At 48.7% G+C, this 24,231-nt stretch overlaps 1 protein-coding gene across 3 annotated transcripts in view; it reads left to right on the top strand.

Annotated features, from left to right (window-relative positions):
- Positions 1–11,866, top strand: part of LOC144155750 (uncharacterized) — a 69,931-nt gene extending 58,065 nt beyond the window's left edge. For all 3 annotated transcript variants that reach the window (XM_077687374.1, XM_077687375.1, XM_077687373.1), the window contains 2 exons: positions 5,716–6,032; positions 10,938–11,866. In XM_077687374.1, coding sequence (XP_077543500.1) covers positions 5,716–6,032; positions 10,938–11,343 — 723 coding nt within the window. In that variant the 3' untranslated portion in view covers positions 11,344–11,866. The remainder of the gene's footprint in view (positions 1–5,715; positions 6,033–10,937) is intronic.
- The last annotated feature ends 12,365 nt before the right edge of the window (positions 11,867–24,231 follow it).

The raw sequence follows: 24,231 nt of genomic DNA, 5'->3' as shown, positions 1-24,231 counted from the left end.
GGACCATTCGTCGCTCTAGCACTCCGATCAGTCAGCCTGGGAAGCATCCGAAGTATACACTACTGCATTCACCTGTGCCAGAACGGCGGGGAAATACATGTTTGCTTTGAAATAGTGGAGATAACAGCTGTGCGTACCGTGTTCTGGCCACGGCACGGAAAACTTTCCCTAAAATACAGACTTGCGCGACCCTTAAAAGACACCGGATAATTGGGTTAGTTGGCAGGGATTCATCTTGGTGGTCAAAACGTTTGCAAAAAAAAAAAAAAAGGAACAAAGTAAGAAAGATGACAGTGTTCTAAGTTGGTAAATATTTATCTTGGTAGTGCCGCATCCCAGCCCCCCTTCCCCCCCACCTCCCACTTTTTTAAACGTAACAATAGAAGTGTCTGTTTGAAGTGTTCATGTCAGGTTATTTTTAAACTGAAACAATTTTAAAACAACAAAAATATCTTTTGACTCAGTAGTGGGGTGCTCAGAGCAGTCTCATGGGGGCGGCAGGGCAGTTTAAGAATGTTAACCTGAAAACATGCGAATTTTTCTAAACCGGACCTTTCCAATTAACACGTTAGTTTCTGTGACGGTTCTCGTAACCTTGTGAACATTATATAGTGGACAGCATGCGGCGGGGGAAATATTTTTTTTTTTGTTTCGCTTGGTACTAAATTGTTTGAAATCAGTAAGAAATACAGTAAAGAAGTACGCATTGTTAAATAATAATCAATCATAAAACGACTAATATATCGAACCTATAAAAATGCCACATATGGCCTGCAAATAGATGGGCTGCTCGGATCCTGTCAAACCAATATTATTCACGTAAAAAAAGTGGGGCCTTGATCGACATTTCCTTCGTAGCATTTCCTTCCATTTGCAAAGCAGAAAGATTCGCAGGAAACTTTGGAAAAATGGGGCAATATGACACTAAAATTCACGTGTAAATGTATAGTACCTGCCGCTCTCTGTGCGCAAGGAAGCTCTGTTAACTTTTTATCAGCATTATGAGCTCGCGTAAGATTTGGGTCCATGCACATTCTCTTTCTTTTTCTTCTCTTTCTCGCTTTGTACACCAGATACGCAGTCTTAGGATTTGGGATGAGTGCGTTTTTAGTGCGTAAGTATTCTTTTCCGAGGAACCCCACCCGTACCTGTACTGAGTACAAAGCACTACGCTTTTTTGTGGCTGGGTTACTTCGGCAAAGCGACTGCAGAAAAAAAAGCGTATTTGTGAAAAATAAGACATGGAATTGTTACAGTAGTGTAGATGTAGATTATTCGTCGAAGAAAATGTGAAAAAAAAAAAAAAACGAGGCCGAATAGAAAAATAAAAAGGCGAAAAATGGGCTAACAAAATCACAAAATAACAAAATCTCAAAATCACAAACCTAATCCAGCGACCTCAACCCGATTAACTCAAACCCGACGCGGTGGCTCAGTGGCTAAGGCGTTGTGCTGCTGAGCACGAACACGCGGGTTCGATTCCCGGACGCGGCGGCCGCTTTTCTGATGGAGGCGAAAAGCAAAAACACCCGTGTGTACGAGATTACGGCGCACGTTAAAGATCCCCAGGCGGTCAAAATTAACCCGGAGCCCTCCACTACGGCGCGCCTCATCGCCTGCGTTGCGTCGGTGCGTTAAACCCTACAATCAATCAATCAATCAATCAATCAATCAATCAATCAATCAATCAATCAATCAATCAATCAATCAATCAATCAATCAATCAATCAATCAATCAATCAATAAATCAATCAATAAATCAATCAATCAATCAATCAATCAACTCAAAAGCAAAAAAATGACATATCAGTAGCCACCAAGGAAACATTGAATTGGAGAAATGTAGAAGCGACGATTCCCATAATTTCGGTACAATACGTTAAAGTAAAGTTTTTACCTTTTTTTTCTTTCTAATAAAACGAGATTGCAAGGAACCGACAATTTTATATAAGAGACGACCAGTGGCGGGGATTCGATTACCAAGCAGCAGCTACATTTCGTGGATAGGAAATGCGTAAGCCCATCCGAGTGCGGACATTTTGTCAACCAGTAAGGAATGCCTCGGCCCCTCAGCCTATCCGGCGCTCTCTTCTGTAGTGTCTTGAGGCAAAGGGCTGTTGTCGAAGGCAATACTCAAACCAAGCCAGTTTCTGGACTGGGTCATTCTTTAGCGCGAGCCGTAGTCACGGCCGTTAGTCATAGTCAGCAAGGACAATATGACAAGTACACGAACACTGCGGTTAAAATGAAGAAAATGACGGCGCTTCTCGCTTATATAAAACATTCTACATCTTTAGACCTAATTCTCTGTGCATAAGTGTTTCCTAGCAACTAGCGTACGCATTGCGAGTAAGCGCACCCCGATTGCCCACCCCCTCGCCACCTTGTCTCCTTGGGGGGAAGGGGGGGGGGGGGGGGGTGTCGCAGGATGAACGAACCCCTCACTTTTCCCATTGTCAAATAACGACTACCGCTAATTGTTCACTGCCGCAAGCTGCGCCTGAACCAAACGCGGTGTCGACCTCTGCTCTCACTACGACGATGAGGCATTTTGAAATTCCGCTTAATAAAAACATGGCCGAACAAGGTAACCGGAAGGTCATGTAGAGCACCCCACGGAATACCAAAGTATTTTTTATGTCAAAGTTTGAAGTGTGATTCCTTATTAGGTTTGCTGTGTTTTATTGGTGTTGTTTCCCGGTCTCCTCTCCCTTTGGAAGGAATAAGACCCCCAAACCCGCCTGAAATGAAATAGTGCGTACGCCCCTTCACGCCGCTTATTGGTCCACATACTACATTCGGTGTTCCGCTTGAATAGCACTACAAAAATTATAACTCCTTCCCTTCTTCACGCGAAGCTTGGCCTCCGCAAAAACTAAAATGACCAGATTCGAAACGCAATGACCGAAATGAAAACGAAAAACCATCGATCGACCAAAGCGGAACCATTTCATTTCACTGAGCTTTACCCGAACGCAAATGTTTGGTAGGCGTTACTAGAGGGTTTTAGTATAGCGTTTTGTGCCTTTGCGTACGTTAAACGCTAAATTTTTGCGGCATGGTACGTCGGCACCGCGCGGGGAGTTTCAGTACAGCGTTTCGTCAGTTTTGCTTTGCGGCCCGCTAACGCTTATGGCGCCATCTGTTGAACCTAGTATTAACCAAATGCGAAGCGACACTCATCTGGCCGAACGAGCACTGAGCACCCGGACCCGGAATTTTGCACGACTACCCAACCAGAGGAATAAAACGCCTTCTCCTTGGTATTGAATGCAAAACGTGCACAACATGATAGGTATATTCTTCTACATAAGCACAATCACTGAAGCCCAGAGGTTACTTAGTTTTGGCGATCCCACACAACGCGCAGAACCAAAGGACTGGGTTTCACGTATGCATTTTATTCGACTCGAAAACAATCCAGAAATCCGTTTCGAACACACGCGACGTAACGATTGCACTGCGAGGCGGAGGCGCAAAAGTAAAATGCGATCTTTTGCCTCCAGCCCGTCTCAAACATCGCACTCACTTCACGCGATTTGCGGGGTCGACCAGCATGTCACTTCACTCTGGCGCAAACCCAGAAGGCTTTTAACCGCACACACTGAGTTGAGTCGCCGCTAGTGATTACTAATTTCGAACATAGCAAGCACATTTCACCCACAGGAGCACACCGTCGCCTTGCACCGTGAAGCGAACTCGTCAACAGCACACACACAGCATCCGACGCCGGCGTGCAGGAGTTTTGTTCGGGTAGTCAGCGATGCCACGTTAGTTTCGCTCACCACGATAGCAACGTACAAACAACCCGAGCTGAGCAAAAAAACTTCTTCTATAAGACGCAAGGGTAACAGAGTGGCAAGCGGGGCAGGGGACGGCAGAAAGTTAGATGGGCAGATGAGATCAAGAAGTTTGCGGGGATAAATTTGTCACAGTTGGAACAGGACCGGGGTAATTGGAGATTGATGGGAGAGGCCTTTGCCCTGCAGTGGGCGTAGATAGGCTGGTAAGACGCAAACTGCTGCACACAGATGAAAGAAAACGTTTAAGTGATCCATTTTACCTGCCGCCATGTTGTAAACACAGGGATACGCAAGGGCGGTATCATACGCACGCTACTTTGCTGAAATAGCGTGCGCTCGTTTTACGGCCGCTAAACGCAAAACGAACTTTGGGTGCTGCGTATACACAGTTATACCGACGCAAGAGAATAGCGATCGGTAACACTTTGCGTAAGGCTGAAAACGTTATACTAAAACTCTCTATTGTAGATCATGCTTCAGCGGTTATCGGGAATTTTTACGTTCTTCAGTGGTTGCCCGATCTCCCTCGGAGCGAAACCCGCGCGGCCTACCCATGCCGCACTAGAAGGTGAACTGCCCGACGAGGGTTTCAATGAGTTCCAACAGGGGCGTAGTCAACCCTTAATCCCTGGCCAATCCTCCCGAGTAGGTACGTGCCAGCACTTCAGCAATTCAAGGGTATTTCATCATCATCGTCATCATCATCATCATCGTCGTCGTTGTCGTCATCGTCGTCGTCGTCATCGTCGTCGTCGTCATCGTCGTCATTAGAGCAAGTGGATAAAAAGTTGGTTTTGCCGCCAGGCATTTCGGCGTACGCCACCACCGATGGTGCAAGTCAGCCAATAGAAGCTTCGCTTGAAAATCTTACGCAGAGAAAAAAAAAAAAAACCATGCGAGGTAGTTGGAGGTCCCACTTCACAAGTTTTCGTTAGGTGCCCGTGTGTGACATTAACTTGTTCCCAGGAGCAGCTTTCCGGCTCATCGCAGTTCTTTCCTACTCTGTAGTCGTTCAGTGTTTGAAAATTTATTTTCGTACATGTATTGCTCAAGGGGACAACTTGCATCGGTCGCAGTTTTAAGTTTAGGCGATGCTTCTACCGGATTTCACGGGCATGGAAGCTATCAGGCTTAACCAATAAAGTTAGACGTTGAATAACGCAAAAATTAGTTAGTGTCCCACAAAGTATTTGTACTGCGTCCGCGCACGAGGTTAATCTTTGCTTTATGTGAACTATCATTTTTCTGCAATATTTTACCTTTCTCTCAGTCTACGTTTTGAGCAAAATTTCTGGGCACGTTCATAATGTTTCCTTCTTTTTTGTTTGAAATGGCATTAAGCAAAAGCTCCTCCTATGACGCAGTTTGTTTCTATCGCAATCCGAAATGCATTCCATGGCTCCCGGTTTCAGCGTATGAATCGTACAAAGAAGTCAGGTAGTCGCGCCAGCCAGCCGCAGAGCTGGTAGCAAACTCGGCGACAGCACGGCCCCCTCGTCCACAGAGAGGGACAATTCACTCGGAAAGCGATTTCGATCTGGTCAGCGCGTGTAGGAAATGGGTGTTCGCGGCAGAAAAGCCGAAAAAAAAAAAAAAAAAAAAGGCCGCTCAATAGAACTCCGAAGGTAACGTGGGGCTTTTTTTTCCCTGTCCGCTTTTTCCGTCGGCCTTGGTTCGGAGGCTCGGGAGGAGCGAGTGGAGGAGGTCGTGGTTACGCCATGGAAGAGCGCACTTGGTTACCCCGGGATATCCTCCGGGAGCAGAAGCCGCGCCGGCTGCCCGCCGTCTATCACCATACCGTCCCGAGAGGAGGTGGCCGGCCGCCAATTATGATGACCGCCTGATCCGCGCTGTGTCGGTCCGGCGGCCCTTCTTTTGCGCGCTCATTCTCGGCCCTTCTGTGGTCGCGCAGCACACCGGGAGCTGTGCCATCGGCCGGGGCTCTCCGTACGCGTCGCTTCCCAGGGACTTTCTGCGGGTTCCCCGGAGCCGCAAGGGCCGCCTGGTGCTCTCTGGCCCAAAGAAGGCCGGCCGCAAGAAGGGCTCCGAGGTGTTCGAGGTGCGCCGCGTGCCCTCCGACTCTGCTGACTCTGGCATCTACACCAGCTTCGGCAAGGAGATCCGCAGCTACGGCCTGCCTCCTCAGGAGGCGGCGGCAACGCCCGGAAGCAGCATGCCGTGCCCGGAACCGGAGGTGGCCGAGAGCTCGCTGGCCACGGTGGCTGCACCGTGAGTGAACCCTCTCTTAGAAGCGGGGTCTAGTTGCCCAGCTGCTGGCACCGTTCCAGTCACTAGCAGTGTTGAAAAGTTACACAGGTATCTTCCCGTAACTTTCCACAAGTAATGCTTTCGCGCAAGGCGCTGCTTTAACCTGCGTCTGCAATATTGTTAACTAAATGCAGTGTTTCACGAACTAATCACAAATATGCGTTTCTATGCAGTGGCCAGTGTAACAATTTTTACGATAATTTTGGCGCTCCTGGCAACGTGTGCAAAATTTATTCCTTGATCAGGTAAATACCCGGAATTACTTAACGTCCCCTTACGTCTGAAACACTACGATGTGTTTGACTTTAATCGTGCAGTCAGTTGGAATAAATTCTTCTGCACTCTTTTAAATTATTTTGGAGCTGGGGCAGACGTTTGCTTGTTTAATAATTTGTTTATCTTAAATTGGTGTAAAGAAATGAGACGCTGGTGCTTATTAGAGGCTCTGTATAATCGTTTTTTAAAGACGATTGTCTTTTTTTGGGCTACTTAAACGCAGAAATTTTGGTTTGGTCTGTCTATATGTCTGTCTGTGACTCGATTCAGCCACCTGGCCAAAGTGAAACGACATCTGAGCAATAGCCTTATATACCCACAGCGAAATCTAAACGTCTAAGTCCGGTGTTAATGTTCATACTTGTCAACATTGTTGAACAAGAACAAGACATTACGCAAATATAAGGCAGAAAATCAATACATAAGTGATATCTACAGTCTTCCTTTATAAAAAAAATTCAAGTATGCTTGATTTTCGGAAAATGAAATACTACATCCACCACCGAAAAAAAATTCACTCCGTCGCCTGCTATCGCCCGCTGCTCTATAGTTTCTGGTGGCATTTTAAGATATCACGCGGCGACGGTTACAAAAGGTTTTACTAGGTAGGTTCCACGTTCTGCTGCGAACGCACGTGGAGTAGGGCAACGTGGTTCTATAAACGATGAAGTAGGGCGCCTCGATTCATGCGCGCCTCCGCCGTACGGCAGCGCTGGCATCGAGGCCAGTGGAGCGCGGTAAATTTAAATTGACTCGGGAACCCACCGCGGTGGCTCAGCGGCTAAGGCGTTGCACTGCTGAGCACAAGGTCGCGGGTTCGATTCCCGGCCGCTGCGGCCGCTTTTCTGATGGAGGCGAAAAGCAAAAACGCCCGTGTGTACGAGATTTCGGCGCACGTTAAAGATCCCCAGGTGGTCAAAATTAATCCGGAGCCCTCCACTACGGCGCGCCTCATCGCCTGCGTTGCGTCGGCGCGTTAAACCCCCACAATCAATCAATCATAAATCGACTCGGGAAAACCTCAAGCGTGTTTCCCTTGGGAAGAGCGCGACAGAAGAGGAGCAGCGTGAGAGGTGAGCGGGAAAGCGAACGGAGGCATTTACGTGGCAAATGTCTACGAAAGACTATCGTCTTTCGTCGACATTTGCAACGAAAGGAGCAGATACGCGGCCATTTTTTTTTTAACGATGACGGGAACAGCAAAGTGTTAATGACCGAAGACACAATAACATGCAGTAGAGGAGGCCCCTGTTAACGCAGTCCACATACGACGCAGAAAAGCCGGTAGAGCCTACTGGCCGCGCATTAGCAAGAGGGGAACGGTATGAAGCGCATGCAAATGTAGCTCCTTGGCTTTGTCACTGCTTAAAGCCCCGCGCTTTAAATGCTGGCGAGGCCAAAGAAGCCTGTCAACGCAGTGGTAATAAGAAAAATAATCGCTGAGGGTGTGTGGGTCATTGTCTGATTAGATGAACCATTTTAACTGTGACTACAATTTGCGGAAGTACGCGTGCAATCACTGCGTGGACGTGATTCGTGCAGTAACGACCATATTATCCGCCCTTAGGCCAGTGCGCTTTTATGCCGCCAGTCTGTGCTACTAATGTAACCGCAGCAACTCTCGGGTATGCACTCCATAGGACTAACGTTTCCATGGGTTCGGGATCCACGACGTGATTCGGTACCTGCTGCTTGGCGTATACGCTGAGTACTTTTTCGAGTGGGTGCCGGCCCAAGGTGTTAAATCTCAAAATGTGACGTTAGGCCTGACGTCCTAGACCTCAAAATGCGACGTTGGGCCCAACGTCCTACGGCTATTGTTACGGCATGCAGAGCAAAGTAAGTCATTAGAGAGTTTTAGCAGTCCGCCCGTTCCGTTGCGTACGTAGCTAGCGTGTTTACCGGGACCCGTCTGGGCACTTGGGCATTCGTGGCGGTAGGGGGATTAGTTCCGCGCGCCTGGTTTCACCATGTCCTTGCCTCCTCGCCCTTCCGCGCGCGCAGGCGCAGACCGGTCCCGGCAACCCGGTAACAACGTAACGAACGGAACGGACGGGCTGCTAAAACTCTCTATTCGCATCGTACGTCGAGCTGTGGGTACCGGCTGTGGACGTCAGCTCAAAACATGACCTTCAGCCTATATACGCCGTGCCGTCGCACGCCTGCCTCACCTCCTTCCTCTGCTGCACATTGACGTTTGCGAAGGGGGCCTAACGGAGCTGTCTCCAAGCTTCGCAGGGAAGCGCTTAAACTTTGCACACTTCACCCAGGATCATCATCATTGTCAGAGAAAGTTGGCTTTCCTGCAGCGCGTTTTCGCGTACGGACATCATCAGTGAGAGGCTGGAAGGTGCGCTTTACAGATGTGCGCATGCACTCTGTACCGATTGTCAACCAGCGAAGCTGTAACGTGCGTCTCCCCCCGCACCACCGCCATCCCTGCCCGCCGTTGTCGCTTGACTGTGCTTCCCGCAGTGGTTCGTTCCCACTCACCAGTGTCGGTACATGCAAGAACGTCATCTATAAACACAGCGAAGCTCTCTACAGCTAGTTCTAACTCATTCCCAACCTGTTTTTTTTTTCTCCCGCTTTTGCGCATGGGGTTGCGCTGGAGGAGTTTTCTGCGTGCACGGGACCGCCGGATTACCTTCTACCTAGCCATATAAGGCTCCGTTGTTAGACTTCGTATCCACTGAGCAAGCACACCTTCGGGGTTTTATTCTGAATTTTGTTTTCTGAATGAGCCGAAGTTATTTGTGATGAAAAAAATATGAATATTTCATCTCCTACGCCTAATGTTAGGTTAAACAAATGTCTACGTTCTAGTGCGGTCCTGCTCACGTTAGGTACGCACATCCTTGCTTTATGGCAGATGAAGACAAAGGCTCATAGCAGTATTCTTAATCGTTAAACGTGAGGCGCACAGCGATTCTTACAAATTACGTGTGGGTTGGTAGACGGAAGTCCAAGCATGAAAATTCCCGTCACGTCTGCAGAGGCGCTTTGTACACTCGCCACGCTTACTGCGAGTTCCCCGACTGACTAAAAAGTCGAAACATTCAAAGTGTGCGTCGGAACGCAAGTACACTCGACTCTCGGTAATTCGAAGTCGCCGAACTGAAATTTTTGGTTCTGGAAGTGATATGCCGGTCCCGGTAATTTTGCATGCAATTCAATGGAAGAAATTGCTCGATAATTCGAAGCTCAAACCCATGATATCGGTTAATTGGAAGCTATTTTGAATAAAAATCATCGAGGTGACCGTCATTTCTTGATAAAATTCGAAATTTTAAATTTTAAGCGCCAAAACACCACCGTGCTCTGCACTATGTCGGCGCCATCCCTACTGGGGCAGCGCGCAGTCGATAAATCGGCAGGTCAGTTCAGAGTAGTGCAGCGTACGCACCTCTGTCTTTTAAGTTCCTTACCTTTTTTTTTTTTTTTTTTTTTGCGCACAGCGCTGCCTGGCGAGTTCGCGTGGTTGACTCTTCAGGCTTCGAATTTAGCGTTAAGCCTGAATTATCAGGGAATCCCGTGTCGTACTTTCGAATAGGCGACGAAAGTCAAGATTCTGAACGAAATCAAGAAGGGACACGTGATGCGGACTAATAACAATGCTCTTATTGGGCTTTTTGTTTCATTAGAATTTCGGTTAATTCTAAATTTTTTGCGGTCCCCGTACACACCGTATTAACGGGAGCCGATTGCATATTTAGTTCACAGGGGGAACCCGCGGAAAAACTTCCTGCATCAACTGGAGCCGTACAGCACGTGATCTCGGCGCGGTAATTTCTGAAGGGCGAAGAGCCAATAATGAATTCACCACGCATGCTGAAGAGTTGTCACAGCGGTTGGCTCTTGTCGCTGCTAAACGTCGGGTAATCGCTGTGAGCGGAACAGCATACGTGGATGCACATCATTTAAATGTGATAACATCAGTCCGCAATCTTTAAAATGGGGGAGTGAAGGCGTTGACACTAGTGCGAACCTAGCCTTTCATGAACTTGCTGCCAATCTTTCCGCTCGTGTGGCGGCTTTGTTGAATGTCAACACTTGTCACTACATGTCTCCAAGCTCCGTGTCCTGAAGGAAACGCTGATCATTCTTACCTAAGAAGCAGCGCCACATCGAAAGAATTCCGTCTCTCGCCCAAACATGCGGTCTTATTGTGCCGACTGCCACAAATATCCGCGTCGATTCTCCCGTTCATCGCGTAAATCGAAGATACGCGAAGCATAACCCGCAGCGTTGATTGATTTATTAATTGATTGATTGTGGGGTTTAACGCGCCGACGCAATGCAGGCGATGAGGCGCGCCGTAGTGGATGGCTACGGATTAATTTTGACCACCTGGGGATCTTTAACGTGCGCCGAAATCTCGTACACACGGGCATTTTTGCTTTTCGCCTCCATCAGAAAAGCGACCGCCGCGGCCGGGAATCGAACCCGCGACCTCGTGCTCAGCAGCGCAACGCCTTAGCCACTGAGCCACCGCGGCGGGTGGCTCAGCGTACCCGCAGCGTACTCAGCGTCAAGGTGGTAACGTTTGTGCCTGTGACCGGTGCTCTCCTGTTCTTGTTTTGACCGCAGCATAACGGTAACAGCCGAGGCACAACATGACGAAGAGGCGCCGGCCGGCTCGGCCCAGGTCGAGATGGAGCGGCGGCGGCGGCAACGCAACACGGAGCTCGCAACCATCCTCATCTTCGTGCCCGTGCTCGTGGCCTGGGTGCTGATCGTGCCATTGGTGCTGTTTTCCTACTCTTTCGAGAACCCCTACAGCAAGCACTTCGAGATAGCCCTGTGGATATGCATCCCCGTGTCCACCCTGGTTCTCAGCGCCACATGCCTCGTAAGCAACGTGTACTGGTACTACGACCGAGACGCCGGCCGCTGGCGCTACCTCATCCACTGCGGCAGGGGTCCTCCGGGGTTTTACTGGGGAGACGTGCTCACCGCCCCGGAGGGTGACTCGAAGGCCGTGCAGGTAGTCTGAACAGCACCGTGGCCATCCTCTGCGCAGTTCTTGAGGGTGAAGACACTTCTTCCGCGTTCATAAGTGCTGCTGTGATTGCCGTTGCCTATGCAGGACGCTGGCCCGCGTCGCCGGCTCAAGCGGGCGCTGAATGCGGGATGAAAGCCGCGCGCAGTGCTGTCGGAGCTCGATTGCCCGTCCAGCAAGTGCCTGTTCCTCGTCGGTGTGAAGTGTACAGGGCCGTGTCCGCAGGCGACTGTGTGCCTAGCTCATGTCTGTGTCGAAGCGATTGAGCGGCATGCGGACAACCCGTCCGCGTTCATCCTTAGCGCTATTCTTATCTGGGGACACGGGTTAATACAGCGAAGGAACGAAAATTCGCCTGCACTAGACAGCAAAAAAAAAAAAATCGGAAGTCTCGTTCCTGATTGTGGAGGGACACTATTTAATGCTTCGTGTATTGGGCGTGAGCGGTGGCAATTACCTACTAACGGCCGCGTAAAGCTGCTGCTGTTGCGTAGCACCAAACCTTTACATGAACCAAGCTGCTGCATAGTGAAAAATTGACATTGTTCTGTAGTTTTTGTTAATGTTTGCTTCACGATTAAATGCTTCAAAATATGCTAGAAATGAAGCGCGATTAAGCCATGGGACATTGTCGGGTATCATGTGAACCGCGTACCCAGATTCGTGATCCTACAGTATTACGTTTTGAGAACAGAATTATTTTTACCGACATCTATTTACAGGGACATTCTGTGTGTGGCCCACCTGTGCTTATCCGTTGCTCATATAGTTTTCGCATAATTAACAAACAACTTTGGGCATGGGAAAACCTCAGACAAGTAAGAACCAAATATGTGAACAAAACCAGCAAATTAAAATACTCGCACCGCGCATTTATTTAACGTATAGTGCGTGTAGGAGTAGTTTCATGCTTTTGTAGGGGTAAAATTTTCGCTTTTTGAAGCCCGCAGGTTGCAGCCACAATGCCATACGTCTGCGGAAAATTGTTTAGACGTTCACTCAGGGTGCCATCCAAACGATAGAATTTAGCATACAGGCGACAGTGCTAGAGCCGGGAAAAAATAGGTATTGATGCGCACCATCCAATGCATACCTGTGTACGCAGGAGAAACTCAATGTGTTAAAACGCTAAGCTTGGGTTTATAGCGCTAGCGCGTTTAGAGTTCAGTGTGCGCATTATTTTCCATAACTCGTGTTGGCTGTTCCTGTTCTCATGTTGCCGTTTCGTGTTTCCTGTCATTGACACACCAGTGTTTTCCGCGTGCCTTTTTCAGTGGGCGTCACGTTCCTGTGGCTTACTGTACATCTCATCTAACACGAGTCATCATAATAACACCGCGTGTGCACATTAAAAAAAAAAAAAATACTTCCGTGGGTCTACTTCCCCGCAGTGCACATGGATGTTCAATGGGCGTTCCAAAGGAGCAAGTTTGATAAATAACGAGGCGAGGCGTACGCTTTGACTCAAAATTGTGGCCTGCGCTATGTCGTCGAGCAATGCAAAACGTCTGCTTGCATTGCGTAGCAAAATACTGCCGACCACATTTTTCGAGACGAATGGTAGGCTGGGCCTCGACATTGACCTTCTTCGCGCCTTTGATTGCAAGGAGTGATCAGTCTGGGGAAGCTGGCCCACCGATGTTCCAAAGAGGGTAGATAATCAGGCTGGCTTGAATTCCGGAACTATCCAAGCAGTAGTGCCTTCATAAGGCTTGTACAGCGCCCTATCTTCATTGTGCTGAAGCAAGAACAAAATAATGTTTTCTGTACAGAGCCGTATATACGTATACGTGTGGAATTACAGCTTCAATCCGTGTGATGTGTTGTGGTAAAAGTATACGTGTGTGAGGTGAGTGTAGCTAGGGCTGTCACGGGTCCTGAAAGGGGCTTGAAGGGTGAATGGCAACGTGAAATGTACGTTGATTACATTTTGCACCTACACAAGCGCTGAACGTTTTCACAAAGACTAAAGTTATCAGCCCTCAAAATGGAAATGATGTCTCGAAAGTAACGGCCAACAGATGAATGCCTCCAACGCGTCGAGTACTTGCCACTCAAGGGATGATACATTACTCAATCTCTAAGTGCCTATCTCTACATGAACGCGTCTGCGCTGCTCTGAAGTCGCGGTCTTGCTCAGTTGAATTCTGAAGCTCCTGACGATACACCCAGACCAAGGGCGTGTTTAGAATCCGCGATGGAGCGAATATTCGGAAGAGTGAGTCAAACTTACGCGGGGACGCAAGCTGGTTACTTCTTAAAGTTGGTGTGAATGGTTTGTTTGGCGTGTTGTACATTTTCGTTTACAGAGATAGCGCCGCCAATTTTCTTAGCCGTGTAAAGGCGTACGAAGCTGGATGCTAACGCCACATTGAGACCATTGCGCCAAGTGTATTTCCTCTGGTATACGACACATTGTTGCGGGACTATTTCTTTGAAGACTATTTTCCGCGCAAGTGTCACTCAGGGGAAAGCTACTGGACTATTTCTTTGTGCCACATCGGGGATTTGTACGCTCATACAAATGTATTAAGCAGTGACTTCGCTTTGTACGAGAGCGCGTGAAAATCATAGTGCGATATTTTTTGTGCCTTTAGTACCTGTGTGTATTCAACCAATGGGCATAGTTACGCCGCCATTTTTTTCCATTTCATGAACAAGACAAAAATAAAGGACACAAAAAGTAACAACGTGTCGCAGACGACAACAAAACGAGCGAATAAAGTTACGACCTTTTCAGCCAGCCCAGAGCAGCAGAGAGAGCCTACAACGATGAAGGTACGTGAACAAATGTTTTTAACTCCTGCGTGAGACTCAGCAAAGTCTTCTCCGCCTACAGCATGCTGCATCCGGAACAGGAGGGTTAAGCATCAATCATTCAAGAGTTATAATCAAGGAAAGAATAAAGGAAAACTTTCCTCTAGGACGAAAACAAACGTAGGAGGGCTTTTTTTTTTAACGTTTCCTGTTCGCTTCCTGGCATAAAGTACGGCAGCGCGTACTTGATGGAGAATTGTGCACTCTAAATACGTAAGAGACGTCTTTTCAGAGTTGGCCGCGGCGTATCGTGTGCCTACAGATCGGTTCCATCCATCCGCCATCATGTTATGACTCATGAGAACCCTTACGGGCCACCCTGGCCAGCGTGCCCTACTTTCCTGTCGTTGCTTCATCGTCAGAATAATCTTTAGTTCATCGCCGGAATCATCTTTAATCCTCGCTGCGGGCGTTCACACATTCAACCCAGTTCTGAAACTATGAAATGGTTACGCTAGATTCCTGTTGTAGTTCAACTTTTACAAAGTATAATATAGCGGCCGCATACACCCAAAGTTCCGCTCACATTTATGCGTTCTTCAGCAAAGACATGTTTTCTTTTTTGATTGCTATTTCCAGTGCGGCCAAACCAACTAGAGATCGTCAATTTTTTTTGTGTGTCCTGGACGTTAACCCAGGACATAAAACTTGAATAGAAAAGTCGCAATTAGGCATCATTAAAAGTTGGTCATCCCAAAGATAATACGAAGGAGGATGATAGGAGTTACGCTTGAGGATAGGAAGGGAGCATCCGATATCAGAGGACAACCTCGAGTGAAATACACCACCGCGGCGGGGACTTGGGCTGGGTATGGACAACGCATGGACAATCAGTGTAATGGGGTGGTTACCGAGAGACGGGGCTGGAAGTAGCGATAGAGGAAGACCATTCACTCGATGGAGGGATGAAATGAGGAAATTCGAAGGCAAAGAATAAACCGGGGCATTGCAAGCCAACTACTGGAGGAACGTGGGAAAGGCCTTCACTCTGTTGTGGACACAGACAAGCTGACCATGATGATGATGATGATGACGCAAATTTAGAAAAAAAAAAGAATCGTAGCCGGGCAGTTAGGATTCTTGCTTCGGAAGCAGACAACTTCCACGCGGCAGAAGTGATTTGCCGCTTGGAAGTTGTCGGCAAGCAAGCAAGCAAGGAAGCAAGCGGCGCATGCGCAGTGATACAGACGACGAGCACACGCCTAGTCATCGGCGACAGACACGAGCCCTGGCGAAGAGAATTACCCCTATAATAAACTATTTCCAGCTGTCATTAAAAAAAAAATTTCAGGTCAATTTTTTTCCCTGAGGAGTCGGTGAGAACACAGTCGGGTGGTGACTAGCATCGTTTCTAGATCCTTTCACTTATAAAACTCCGCCGCGGCGCGTGACGCCTTTCCGCTGACGGCGCGTGGCGGTGCCCGCGACACGGTCAGCCTAGAGTTCCCTGCGGGAGCTATATACAGGAACTCTAGGTCCGCCCGGTCCGCTGGCTTCGGAACGCAGCCGTCGCGTGAAACCACTTGTTGGAGTGAGTCTGTGCGTGGGTGGCATTTTTGTTCGCACTGACACTGCGTTACCGAAATGCCCATCTGTGGTTTGTGATTGATTGATTGATTGATTGATTGATTGATTTATTTATTGATCAATCACAAACCACAGCGTTTAACCCGTCGACGCAACGCAGGCGATGAGGCGCGCCGTAGTGGATGGCTCCGGATTAATTTTGACCACCTGGGGATCTTTAACGTGCGCCGAAATCTCAAACACACGGGTGTTTTCGCTTTTCACTTCCATGAGAAAAGCGGCCGCAGCGGCCAGGAATCGAACCCCTGTGCTTTGTGAGCTAACGTACCGCGTTGCTTTGCTACTTGTTGAAGCAGTGGCCACAGTTTAGCGTGATCTTCGAACGAAAAGAAGAATATACCCAAGGACCCATTACGCCTTCACGAATGGCGCAGCTCTTTTCGGATAAGTATTTTGGTACGTCTTCGATCACGTTGAGCACTGATATAACATTTGTACGTTTACTATGCAAACCACACAGGGTGCTGCGACGATAACTGGAACACTTTTAAATTTTTTCCTGAACGAACCGCCGCTCTGTTTGCGATCAAACTTCACACGAAGGTCGCATTTTGTGGTCTATTTTGTTTGACACCGGGAACAACTACGGTACTTACCTGGTTATTCTGAAAAAAAAAATAAAAACGATTTTCGCCTATGGGAAAATGACGGCTGATTTGGTCGTGCGAGGCAGCTAGCGCAAGCTGATCTTGGAACGACGGCGCCACCTGGGGTATTCAGAGTGAAACGCATGTTCGGGATTCTCGGTAGGAAGGAGCGAAATGGTGTAGCAGACGATCAGAAAATGGGAAAGCGGGTTTTGTGATCGTCTGCTAGCTCATTTGGCTCCTTCCTAGGTGCATTTTCTGATCGTCTGCTGCACTATTTGGCTCCTTCCTGCCGTGAATCTCAAACGTGAGTTTCGCTCTTCATACCCCAGTTGGCGCCGTCGTTCCAAGATCAACTTGCGCATCCTCGCACGTCCAAAGCAGCCGCCATTTTCCCATAGGCGAAAATCGTTTCCGTTTATTTTCAGAATAACCTGGCAAGTATCGTCGTTGTTTCCGGTGTGAAACAAAATAGACCACAAGATGCGACCTTCGCGTGACGTTTAAGCGTGAACAGGGCGGCGGTTTCTTCAGGAAAAAAATTTGAAGTGTTCCAATTATCGTCGCACCACCCTGTATTCACATGCGCCCGTCATTGTTATGGGGAAGTGACAGCGGCCGCATGAAACTCGCCTGCTTTGATAGTGCATGTGAAACGAGCAAGCGTGCCTATAGTTTCTATAAAATAGTACCTACAGTCGTAGCTCGGGCCCTCTTCTACTGTTCTTTTCATCTAACATGTGGGAGAAATCCTCTTGAAGTTTAGAGGCTTTGCTATCGTGCATATGAAGACCACCGTCAAATGCTACTGGCAGTAAGTACACAAATCGAAACAGTGCTTCTTTGCGTAGTTAGGAAGGATTTGGTTAGAAAACGAAATACAAGCAGCGCAGATGTCCTAGAACCTGTTCCTACGTCACAAGAATGCAGATGACGTTATATTCTAATTTAATATGAAAGTTAGCACACAGAGAACGTTCCCGACACAGCGGCTCTCACGTCATGAAAAAAAATTGCTAGCGTGCAAAAACAAAGTCCACCCCAAAACTATAAAACGGGTGTCGTTTTTGTCATATGCCTACCTAGGCTACTTCCTCGCCTTCGCTGGCGTTGTGTGCCCAGCGCGCAGAATTTACTTTAGTACTGAAATTTTCGCGCACCAGGCATCCAAATCTAAGCCCAAACCTGTTCCACGAGCTGAAATCCTGAAATTCCGACTCAACCGTTTCGAAAACAACCGTTCGCGTTAGTCTGTAAACAGCGGAATGCTGCATTGCGAACCAGCACCTTGCAGACATAAATTTATGCCAAATGAAGTATGAAGTCCCAGAAATTTAATATTTACAATTTTGGCTCAAGTTGGCATTTCAAATTTTCAGATGGTTCTCGAGGGTACCTAACGTCAGTTATCGATGCTTTGCTCCTCTCAGCGGTATTTTAGTTCAGAGGACCCTTAATACTCTCGCGAGATTGCCTACCATACTTGTGGCTTTTCATGCTACTCCTAAACATTGTACGCACTGTACTTTCAATTATGTACATAGCGCGCAGAACGAACAGGGACAGCCATACAGCGGTCAGACGGGCTCGTCGGCACCGAGCACTGCGTAGCACTGCACCATAGCACTGCGTACCCAGACGACAGCGTCAGTACAGATATTTACATACGTCAAGCACGTAAATATATACGTTTTGAACCTGCTCCACCAGCTTAAAACCAGAAATTATGACACATTCAACTCGAAAAGAACCCATTTGCGTCCCGGTTACTGCGGAGTGATGCATAACGAAGCGCCCGCCGAGTCGACCGATCGGGCTGACCGTGGCTGCAGCGCTACCACGCGGGCGTAGACGAACAGGGGTCACGTTCACGCGCCGCTTTCAGGCGGAGGTTTACAACTGGAATAGATCTCGTAACGTTGGTGACTAGCGCATTCATACTCATGCAAACAGACAAATTCTTCCACAGTCCGCTCCGCATGCTCGTTAGGATCGGGTTACACGGCGTTATTGCCCTTCTTACTCACATTAAAGGCCAACTGCACTCAAAATTTCACTCTCCTGAAAGCACTATTTCCGTATTGCCGAAAAATAAAGCAAGATGCAAAATATAACCGCTGAAATACGCGCGTGGATGCCGCAAGCGATCAGCATAATTCGGCGATTTTGAAACGTAAATTGAGAACAGCGCGGCCATTGAAGTGACGTTGCAGCCGGCCAGCGAGTGGCCGGACGGTCAGCAGCTCGGGAGCAAGCCTGCGCGCAAGCTACGCGTACAAGGGCAACACATGAGTGAAGCGTTCACCGCAGAGCTCTACTACTACTACTACTAAGTGGTTCGAGGGAAAAGGAAAAGGAGATGCACTGGGGATATTATTGAGCCCAGCTGGGGGCTCACCTGCATACAACCCAGTGCGGGGGGGAGGGGGAGGAGGGGTATGTAAAGATTAGAGGAGAAAGGGAGTGATAGAAGGATAGGTAGGAGAAAGGGAGAGATAAAAGGATAGGTAGGCGGTTCTCCAGCTGCGTGGCTGGCCAAAGGAAAAAGCCCAGCCGGCCGGAGCGTCACAGGTGCGTCATGGCTGTTCACGCGACCCGCCGGCACGTGTAGCGTGGTCTGCAGCGGAGCCTTTTAAACGCTTCAGACTGATTAACGAGACATTTCACGGGGCTGCCACTCATGTCCCGGCTGATTTGGTGGCACGTACTACAGATTCAAAATAAATTTGTTCTAGGTAAAATTTGGGTGCAGCTGGCCTTTAAATGGTCTTAGTCGTGCGCCGCAAACAGTACGTTAGGGCCCGCACACGAAGAACTGTATATATACTTTTCGGGATTGAGAAAGCTTTATCACCGATTCGACCATTCCGCAAGTACGTTTGTATAAGCCTGCAAAAACCCTTATAAGGTAATGCATGTCGCTAGATAAAGCATTTAGGTGCTATACCGTCTGCATAAATAACCACAGAGGCGTCTATCTAGAAGCACGGAAATATAGTTCAATAATGCAGTATACAATAAGGGAAAGAATTCAGCCCTGAGAAGAGCCCTGAGAAGAATTCAGCACATGTCATTTCTGGATGTCACCCCTGTTAGGGGTGACATCCAGAAATGACAAATTTATTACAATAGAAAAATTCTCGCACTGCTAGCGACTCTTTCACACAAGGCACGATATCAGGAAGTGGTAAAAAAAAGTGTTTTTAAGCAATATTTTATATTGAGCACCACACGCTTTAGTAATATCGCGGTTATCTTTTTAAAAACTTTCAAGATCAGCGTGAGAAGACCCTATTTAGCAGCCATGACGAAAGATGTTCTGCGCAGAATTTCGGTTAAGTATGTTATTAGCCGATTGCACAAAATATTTGAATAGGCTTAGCTACATCCGACGTTAAATAAGTGGATTTCTGGTCGTTTAACGTCAAAGTTTTATTGGAATCTTTCTGAAGTCAAACCACGTTATCAAGGCTCGTAATGGAGGAATATTGTAGGTGGATTATAGGGAAGTGTTAGCACTAAAGAATACTTCCGACAATCACCGACCGTTTCGTATCAGTTGAAACGACGTGACAGCAATTGGCTACGACAGTGCAGAATTTGGCGACGCAAATGGCTAACTTTCAGCAAACATGGATATGACATCAACCACCGCAACCACAACAGCAGTGAAAGGCCTCCTCGTCTGGCATTGAAATTGCAACGGTTTTGCTGGGAAGAAGGCTGTACTCCAGTAACACTGACAACAGGTATCAAGAAAGCCAGATATCATCATGTTGCAAGAAACCCGCATTGAAGAGGTCAAGCTTTCGGGTTACCGGTCCCACGCTATAGCCCGCCAAGCCTCCGGGCGGTGGCTGGCAGTAGTGGCAGGGGAGTTTGCACCTTGGTGAGGAAAAACCTCACGTACGTCGAGCACGAGTTGTTGGGCAAGAGCACAATTGAGCACACCATGGTAGAAGTGCTTACGGGGAAAAAGAAGGAAAGCACTTTTCTGGTAAACTTGTACAGTAGCCCGTCACACGGAAAACAGAAATTCAAAGCACTGTTACACAAGGCGCGCAAAGTCGCTGGGCCCGACAGCAGGCTGGTAATCCGCGGGGACTTTAACGCTCCCAATCAAGCCTGGGGTTACCACAAAACATTGGCAAAAGGCAGGGACTTAATGCAAGATGCTACTGACTTGGGTCTAAATCTAATAACGTCCGATCTCACTTTCGTCAGGGGTAACGGCGGCGGTGCGGCGGACTTTCAATGGCGAAACACGGGGCAGGAGTTGGGCAGTGACCACTACATTGTGGAGGTCACTGTCCCGCTCGGTGGCAAATAAGAAGTCGGAAAAAGCTTTGGGAAACATCGACTTACGGATTGGGAAGCCTTTCGGAGGTTGTAACCCGAGGAGAAGACCGAAATTACAGACATTGAGGAGTGGTAGACCGAGATTGTAAAGAAGGCAGAAGAGGCCACCAAGGAAGTCGAGACGGACGAGTGTATGAAAGGGTCGACAGCCACCTGGCCTACCTCATCGCGGCCAAGTAGTCCATCCTGGCGAGATGGAAGACGCAGCGGACAAACAGAAAAGCTACGCAAGAAGATCGCCGAACTCAACGGCGAGATCGAGTCCCACAGCCGAGTGTTTTGCTTAATCTTAATCTTAATCTTAAAAATCTTAACGAAGTGGTCATCGAGAAGCTCACGGCATACTTCAACAAATGCTGGCGAGCCCGGTCACTACTCAGGCAATGGAAAGCTGCCAAGACCATCTCGATTCCCAAACCGGGCAAGCCACCCAACATTGAGAACCTCCGGCCGATCTCGTTAACATCCTGTGTGGGAAAAGCGTTGGATCATGTTCTCATGAACAGGTGGCAGAGGTACCTGGAAGATTCGGGGCTTTACCCAAACACCGTCATCGGGTTCCGAAACAAGCTCGGAACTCAGGACGCCATGATACAACTGAAAAATGAAATCCTCGATGACACTACCAACACGAAAGACAACCGAGCCATCTTGGGTTTGGACCTGCAGAGTGCTTTTGACAAAGTGAGGCACTCTGCAATCCTGGCCCAGGTGTCGCGGCTAAACATGGGCAAGAGAACCTATGCGTACATCAAGGATTTTTAACGGGGCGGACCACCGAGATCAACGCCGGTGACCGACGGCTCAAAGAGAAGAAGCTCGGAAGTGTCGGGACCCCCCAGAGGGCCAAGGCGCTCGTCGATCTCCATGCCAAAGACAGGGGTGCTGTGTTTGTGGATGCGGCAGAGTATCCAGATGGCAGAAAGGCATTCGCCGCAGCAGTCGTAGGGGCAGCGACCGCGGTGCAACACAGACGGCGGCGAGTGTGCGGACTCGAGCGGCGCATCGAGCAGAGGAAGTGGCCATTGCCCTAGCCATCGCCGACCCCGAGTGCACGACTGTGCTCTGTGATTCTAGGACGGCAGTGAAAAACTATGCCAGAGGAAGAGTGTGTGGTGAAGCCGCACGTGTGTTGCGTGCGGTCGATCTCGCGAGTGAAAGTCGGTGTGTTGTGATTAAGTGGTTTCCGGCGCACACGGGCAGTGATGTATCGGATCGCAGCAACTCAAGCCACAACGAGACGGCGAACGCGGCGGCGCGAGGACTAACCAACCGTGCCGCTGCTATACTGCGGTCGACCCGACGTGGTGGTGGGAAACCAAGGACAGGATGACCTCCTACAACGAAATCGTGAAGTGGTACAGACTAGATAGAAGGACTATGCCGCCACCTCATCCGGGCTTGACCCGTGAGGAAGCAGCAATATATCGACAACTACAGACAGGGTCGTTACTCACCCCGGTGCTGATGAAGCACATATGTCCGAGTGTTTATGTAAGTGACCTTTGTTGTGTGTGGCGAAAGGAGAGAGCCACTGCGGCCCACATCCATTGGGACTGTGACAAGAACCCACACCAAGCTACGACGATGACAACGATCCCACCGCGGCTCGAGGCCGCAATGCGTTGCTACGATCAAGAGATCCAAGCCCAGGCCGTCCAGCAGATCTCGGCGTCCCTCGAAAGGCAACGGCCGCGCGGAACCGGAGGGAGGCTTCCACCCCAAAACAGGGGCAGGCGCAGTCGACCAAATAGAGTAGTAAAGCGGCGGCCGGAGTAGGGGTGCCAACAACCGGGAAGACATCAAGGCCGCGTCACGGTGACGCCTTCCTTACATGGGACGGCTAATCGTTGTGCAGGCATTTTAATAAAGTTGCTTCGCTCGCTCGCGCCAAAAAAAGTCAAACGCCAGAATTCCATCATGCCCTAGAGATAGGTAATGCAGACGAAATACAACGGAAAAGAGCTCATAAACAGGGACAGACCGAAAGTCAGCGAGGGTGGAGAAGTGAAGCGAAAGGCTGGGGCACTGCGTTTCAAAATGCCTGACAATGCCTTAGGTGTTTTGTTTTGTTTTGTTTTGCTAGAATAGCTAGGACAGATAATGAATTGTCTCTATACTGGTACCCGGTACTAGTACCTATGAAGAGGAGAATAGTTTTCTTTGTTCTCGGTTGGAGAGAATAGTTTTGAGGTTCGATGGTAAGTACCCTTTGTCTGATCCACGGCGCGTCTAAAAGATGTTGCATGGTACCTGTAGTTCAAGCAGTTGAAAGGCGCATTGACACGTGAGACGTTCCCAAGGCGACTTTCCTAGCACTGGTCAAACCCCTCACTATCATTGTTCCCAAATTAAGAAATATTTACTTAGCGCTATGGTTTCGATCGTAAAAGACTATCATTCCGTGGTCGCAGCCATTAAATAGATCATGACCATTGGAAGTAAATCAAGGGAGATCCCTGATGTGATAATTTTCGTTGCGGGTCAAATGACATTATCTGTTCCATTCATGGGGCAGCGAAAGGACGAATGGGACCGCGGTATCCCATTTCAAAACTTTCGAAGAGCATTAAATATTTCCTGCAATTTTTATTCAAAGGAAGCGTTCGAAGTACAATTACCTTTGGAGGTAATCGATTGATTGAAGGGTTTAACGCGCTGACGCAATGCAGGCGATGAGGCGCACCGTAGGGGGGGGGGACTCCGGATTCATTTTGACCACCTGGGTATCTTTATCCTGCGCCGAAATCTCGTACACACGGGCGTTTTCGCTCTTCGCCTCCATTAGAAAAGCGTCCCTAGCTTCCGGGTATCGCACCCGCGTCACCGTGATCAGCAGCACAACGCTTTAGCCACTGAGCCACCGCGGCGGGTAGCTTTCGAGGTAATCGATGAGTACTCTCGGCTGCATTCACGCGCTTAAAATGGAGTCTGCAATCAGTGCGGACGGCAAAGGGGAAGGAATGGAAATGACGGTTACGAAAGGCAATTGCTGAGGGGCAGCAGATGGAGCGAGAGCCAGCCGATGCCGCAGCTAAAGTGAGGAAACGTGAGCGCTAAGCGCCAAGCATGCATGGTTGGCACGGTGTACGAGGGACGGGCGATAAACGTCGCGCTGCTGGCTTCTGAAGGCGGAACAAGGTGTGCGCTCGTGTTGAATCTCAAGTTCGCAAAAAACAGGTATAGATGCTCATGCATCCCTAAATATTCACCAGTGGATGTTGAAAATTTTTTTCTGCCTTTGTACTGAATTTTTCTTTTCTCGTCATGTAATTTTGTGCAGCTGCTGATGTCTCAAAGGGAGCAGGGACCCAGTCAGGTACTTATGTGTACGTTTTGTCCCCGTACCCTTAGTCTTTCTTTGTGAAAATAAAGAGTTCTTTGTGAAAAAAAAAAAAAAAAAAACTGGCCCCTTTTGCCGCGTTGTCATGGTTGACGCCATGGGCATAGTTAAGACGCCGCAGGCTCAAGGGACATCCCTTTCGATCCTATGATCACGTCGCTTGTTGTGGCATCGTATCATCCGTCAAGA

Source organism: Haemaphysalis longicornis, unplaced genomic scaffold (genome assembly GCF_048455015.1).
Source record: "Haemaphysalis longicornis isolate Haplotype H1 unplaced genomic scaffold, Haemaphysalis longicornis Haplotype H1 scaffold_1, whole genome shotgun sequence".
In the NCBI taxonomy this organism is placed as follows: Eukaryota; Metazoa; Arthropoda; class Arachnida; order Ixodida; family Ixodidae; genus Haemaphysalis; species Haemaphysalis longicornis.
This window is presented reverse-complemented; position numbering and strand designations above follow the sequence as displayed.